This window comes from Perognathus longimembris, chromosome 8, assembly GCF_023159225.1.
Source record: "Perognathus longimembris pacificus isolate PPM17 chromosome 8, ASM2315922v1, whole genome shotgun sequence".
Classification (NCBI taxonomy): Eukaryota; Metazoa; Chordata; class Mammalia; order Rodentia; family Heteromyidae; genus Perognathus; species Perognathus longimembris.
Genome location: NC_063168.1, coordinates 20793719 through 20799718, shown reverse-complemented (window position 1 = coordinate 20799718; position 6000 = coordinate 20793719). Strand labels below are relative to the sequence as shown.

General features: G+C 53.6%; 1 protein-coding gene across 1 annotated transcript in view; it reads left to right on the top strand.

Moving 5' to 3' along the window:
• Nucleotides 1-778: 778 nt before the first annotated feature.
• Spred2 (sprouty related EVH1 domain containing 2) overlaps nt 779-6000 on the top strand; it is a 126403-nt gene continuing 121181 nt past the window's right edge. The window contains exon 1 of the mRNA XM_048352627.1: nt 779-1594. Coding sequence (XP_048208584.1) covers nt 1569-1594 — 26 coding nt within the window. The 5' untranslated portion in view covers nt 779-1568. The remainder of the gene's footprint in view (nt 1595-6000) is intronic.

Here is a 6000-nt window from a genome sequence, read left to right as displayed (position 1 = left end):
GATCAGCATGCTGGGAAGCCAGGCCAGTGCCCATTCTGGCTGAGAGTTGGGGCCCACCCAGAAAACCTCCAACAGCTCCCAGGTCAAGGCAAGAAAAAAAAATAATTTAAAGACGAAGGACGAGGAGTTTCATGAGAAACTCTGTCTTCCCGTGCCAAAGCCTACTGGGCTGGTAACCTCTGGCTCTGTAAGGATGGTCTTCAAGGGCCTGAGGCAAAAGCCACCCTTCACACAAGATTTACTGGATAATTTAAGAAACACATTTGGGATATGTTTTAACTCTGTCACGTTTACTGAAATGCAAATGTCTCTGGGTTGTGCGGGGTTTACATTTTTCTATGCATAAATCATGATTGTTTAAAAATGCCTACTCTTATATCAAGACAAAAAGATCACGAGATACACATGAAACTGAATCACCTCTGCCATTCAGTACCTAGGCAACGTGTAACTCCCTCCCTCCCCTGCCTTTCGGGTTGAGTTGGGGTGCAGGGGTCCGAGGCGGCCACCTGCGCCGGCCCCACCCTCGCATCCCGCCGTGGTGGTACTAGCTCCTCGGTTCCCCTTCAGCAGCTTAACTCCATTCCTTTACCGAGAGCTCCCCGTCTCCGCCTTCTTCCTCAATTTTCAAGCCTAGGGTTTGGAAGGAAGGAGAGGACAAAACGGGAGCCAGATGTGTTGGAGTCCTCGGCTCCCGCCTCCTCGCCCCTCCTTCTCCCCCCTCCCCCCTCCCCCCTCCCTCCTCTTGTGTTTCCTAAAACCCGGAGTCCTGGAATTAAGGATTCGGAGCCGAACAGACGCGGCGCAAACTACTCAGCCAGGCGGCTCTTGGGGGACTGGGAGCCTGGAGGGAGGAGGAAGGAAGCCGGGCATGCTCAGTAGGTGGGACAAAGTTTTTTTTTTTTTTCTCCTTTTTTTTTTTTTTCGGTCGCAAGTAGGAAGCTTTTTGCACTCCACCACCTCTGGCCGCTGGGAAGACGTCATCGCTTCCGCCCTACTTCCTCCTCCTGTTGGCGGCGGTGAGAATCCAATATGGAGTAAATCGGTGGAGTCGAGAGATGGGGCTCGGACGGGGCGCCCTGCACCGCCTCCCAGGCGCACCTCCCCCGGCCGCCGACCGCTCCCCGGAACCGTGATTGGCCCGCCCCCCTGGGGGCGACCCCGGGCCCAGCCCCCACCGCGTCCGGCCTCCTCCTCCTCCTCGCGGCAGTGCCCGCCGCCCCGAGGCGCGCTTGTTTTTCTCCTGCTCTCCCCCACCGCGGTCCCCTGCCCAAATCTCGCCCCTCCGGCCGCTCCGCGTCCCGGAGTCCCCTCCCGCCCGGCGGCGCTGCGGCGCGCGCTCCGCCGAGCCTGCCCGTGCACCCCATCCCCAGCCCTGCGCACAGCTCGGGTTGCCCCCGTTCCCTCTCGGCTTCGGCGCCCCCCTTCATCTCAAGCTCCCACTCCCCCCCCCCCCACTACCACCAAATCAGGCGATCTCGGAGATGTGAAGAAGGGGGGTGAGCGGACAGGAAGATGAAGGGAGCAAAGCTGCCCGCCGCGGGACAGGCGTCTAGGTGAACAAGAAAATGACCGAAGAAACACACCCGGACGAGTAAGTTCACGGCGGGGTGGGACGAGGGTGCTCCGCTGGGGTAGGACGGGGACCGCGGACGCGGCGGGGACTCGCCGGATGAACTTGGCTTAGGGTGCAGCGGCTCGCTGACCTGCCGAGGCTGGGGTGCAGGATTCCTCTCCTTGTGGAAGTGAGGAGGGGACGAGCGCTGCCGGAGGCTGGCGGGGGCACGATCGGGGTCGGCGGGCGGCTGGCTTCTGCGGGGGCCAAGGGCGCGCGGGTGACCTCGGGGCGGTCCCCGATTCCTCTCCGGGGACTCCCCCCTCTCCGTCCCCTCCCCAGATCCTTGGCTGTCCGCGCGGAAGACCTGACACCCCCTCCCCCCCTACACCGACTCAGGCTTCCCGGGGTCGGTGGATTTGTACCCGGTGACTTTGTGACTCCCGCCCTGCCATCGGCTCCGAGGTCCGCTCGGGAGACCACTGGGGCCCAGGCTCCGCCATTTCGTTTTCTTGAATCGCTCTCATTTGCATACCACATTTTCATTCATAAAAAACACTGCAGTGCGAGGGGAGGACTGGCGCGGGCGGCGTGGGGGTCTGTGGAGCCGGGGTCTGCACGCGGACCCGTGCATTGGAGCCGCCCCGGGGCTGGTTGGTGGGGGGGGGGGTGGGAGTCGGGGGGGGGTGTCCCGCGGCGTGTGGAGTGCGTGCACGCGCTTGCGGGCCGGGCACACGCGCCCCGCGGGGTCTGGGCCCCCTCGGGGATGGGGGGGGGGCAGATCCGAAGCGTGTGCCGCGGGGGCGTGCGGGGCAGCGCGCGGGGAGGGAGCGCGCGCGCGCGTGGCGTGTACGCGCGTGCACGTGCATGCGTCCGGGGCCGAGGGGAACAAAGCTCCGGGTGCTCGGCTGGAGGGGCTGCTGGGCCGCCCCGCGCGGGATCCGTGCCCGTCGCGGTCCTCTGGGCAAGGTGCAGCTTTCTCCCTCTCCCGGGAGGCGGGATCGGGTTTGGGTTTTATTTATTTATTTTTCTACCCCGCCGGAGGCGTTTCCCCGTGGAGCGTGACGGGGGCGGGGCCGGTGGCCCGGCGCGGCGGGTCCCAGGTCTGGGGTCTGCGCGGTCACTGTGCGGCCGCGGTGGCTGCAGCTCGGTGGCTTGTCCCCGCCGCCAGCCACTATTTTTTTTGTGAATAAGACATTCTCCTTTATTGTCACATGATATCCCTCCTCCCCTGCACATTCATAAATCCGGAGCCTGCCTGGGCTCCTGTTCATTCAGTGCTGCCATTAGCTAAGGTAGCAGTGGCGCCGGCTCGGGCGCGGAGAGTCGGTCGGTAGCCTCGGGGACGCGTCCTGGAGGAACAGCCCCTGGCTGCGGAGTAGGGGGGCTGCGGGCAGCTCGCTGGAGGCCTAGGCCCTCCGTGGGGGTCCCCCCTGGCCTCTGCGTTTCAAGCTTTGGGATTCTGGAGTTCGGGGAGGGGAAGTGAGTCAGGGCTGGCGACAGGGAGGCTGGCAGATCTTCTCTGGCAGCAGGTGACTACCGTGTCCTACTCGGAGAAATCTCACTTGTTTTTAAATGTTCTTTTATCTTTTGGCATTTGTTGCCGGGCTGTGTGGGAGGGGGGGTGCTGATGTTCTGTAAAGGGAATTTCCTTCCTGTGGGTCCTCAGGGAGCTTTGAATTCATTAACTCCAGATCTGCCAGAACCCCACTCCCCAACACCTGTGCAGTTCAGGGTGGCTGCTTTGTAGCTGATTGTCTTTCTACTTGAGACGTTTTGCTTCGCCTTCCTACCCCTATGGTGAAATAGGGAAGTGGAAAAAGTTGTACTGTCGTTGCTGAAATATGGAGAGGAAAGGATATATTGCCAGGCCTTGCCTCTTTTTGAACTTGGCCAGCAGGTATTTTCCTGGGTCCTTCTTTGTACCTGCACATGAGTAATGAAGGACCCTCTGCATGCTGTCAGTGGCCTTGGGAGTTCTTGGAAAGGTTTCATCACATTGCTTGGCTTCTGGCTTGGTAGTGCAGGCCTGGCCTAGTCCCTTTTACAGGATCACGTTGGTCTTGCATCCTACTCCATTTGCTATCAAAGCAAAGGACTTCAGAGATGGCTAGCAGTAAACAAATATCTCCATTTCCAGACTTTCAGAGCAAGTTCAGCTTCCACTGCTCTCAGAAACCCTGCTGAGACAATAGATACTTATTGGAGGACAGGTTCTAGTTTCTGTTAGAAGATCTCAAACCTTAGGCCTTAGCCACTGCAGAAACGGCCTTCACTGTCCATTGTATTTTCAATCTTACATAATGACCCATCTGAAAATTTTATTTTAAACGTTAGTGGCAGTAACGTTTCTCTTGAGTTACAGAGGTTGGCATGATTGCTTTTTTTTTTTTCCTTTTTATCTTTTTGATCACACTATCTGGAAGCTTAGGGTTTAAATTATTGCTCCATTGTGGTAGACACGTTAACATTTTGCTAGGTTGATTACTCCTTTTATTATCTATTTTTTTTAAATTCTAAAGATCATGCACAGAGGGGTTACAGTTACACAAGCCAGGTATCATTTCTTTTTTGGAAGGGTGTCACTTCTTTACTCCTTTTAGATAAGTAATTTAGTCTGTTCTTTCTCTTCTACTGGTTTATATTTGAGATCTCCTACATTTTGGAAGCAAGCAGGATATGTAACTTACAAATAGAATTGGTGACACCAGACTGGAGATAGAGAATGGTACACATTTTAGTACCTTAGAAAAAAAGTTTGTCCGTTTGTCTGCTCTTGTGATAGTAGAAGATGGGGGTCCAGAGTCTTGAGGATGCTAGAAAAGTGCTCTACTACTGAGCTATTTCCTTAGCTCTTAAATTTCCTTTGTAGTCTACAATATAATTAAAGTTTTTACAAGATTGATTTTAAAAAAGATCTTTTATTTAACATCAGTGTAGTAAACCAGAATCATGAAACTGGTAAAAATAGTGCATAATTAAAACTAAGAATATTTGTCTTGTAATGTTCTTTCTTTGTGTCAGCTTGATACTCCTTCTACATAGATGGTAAATTCAGAAAGCCAGACTGCTTTGTTGATGGTCCCAAGAGATAGTTTCCAAATAGAAAATGCACAGGCTAATCTCCTTTGATCTCATTCCAGACAGAAATGCATCTTCAGATTTACATTTCTGCCCATTTTCTTTAAAGATTTAAAAAGTTGGCCTGGCTGGGAATGTGGCTTAGTGGTAGAGTGCTTACCTAGCATTCATGAAGCTGAGGGTTTGATTCCTCAGTACCACATAAACAGAAAAAGCTGGAAGTGATAGAGCCTTGTGCCCAGAGAGGCTCAGGGAAGGAGCCCAGACCCTGAGTTCAAGCCCCAGGACTGGCAAAAAAAAAAAAAAAAGTTGGCCTGAAGATATACTCAATAGAGAGAAGCTGCCACTTGGATAAGGATAACATCCCTCACCCAGGACGCCACCTGGGAACTTGCAGTTCAAGACCATCCTCTTACTACACTGCTCTGCCCAGCACAGATCTGGACCCTGAAGACCCCAGCCCCAGGAGGTAGCCAGAGGAGACCATGACACCCATTGGCCCTGATAACCATTCTCATGGAAATGATGAGGACTTTTACTAACCAAACTGGACTGTACCAGGCCAAATGATGAATCAGGGACCCCTGACTACTTCGCCCCTTTTCAGCAGGAAGAAGTTCCAGAAGAAACAACCTCTGCCCATACTCCCAGCCTGGTACCCCTCTTCTGTTATTAATAAACAACAAATGGGGGAATGTTAGCATTTCCCTAGCCTCAGGTCCTCAGCTCCTCCCACTAGCCCCCAGATTCACCCATACCTAATGAGCCACTCCTACTCATTACATAACTACTTCCCCTTTACCCCCAGAGAGAGAAGCTGCCACCTGGATAAGGTGCAGACACTAAATCCCTCTCCCATGGGGACTATGGCCCCACTAATAAACCTCCTTATGAACCTTCAAAAAAAAAAAAAAAGATATACTCAATAGTAGAGTACTTGATACACCAGGCCTTGGGTTCCTACTTGTGTGCACACACCTACTCAAAAAGCACCAACAAAGTATTGAAAGTAGTCCTTTTTTTGTCAGTCATGGGCTTGAACTCAGGACCTGGGTGCTGTCCCTGAGCTCTTTGGCTCAAGGCTAGCATTCTACTACTTTGAGCCACAGCAGCACTTCTGGTTTACTGATGGTGAGATGAGTTTCATGGATTTCCCTGCCTAGGCCAGCATTGAACTAGAATCCTCAGTTTTCAGCCTCCTGAGTAGGTAAGATTGCCTATGAGCCACTAGCACCCCAGCTGAAAGTAGCCTTTATATATAGGAGTGGGGAAAGTTTTTTGAAGCCATACAGATTTGGTCCGTATTAAAACATTTGATCGGGGCAGGGGGTGGAATGGGTGGAACTTGGAGGAAATGAGTGGAT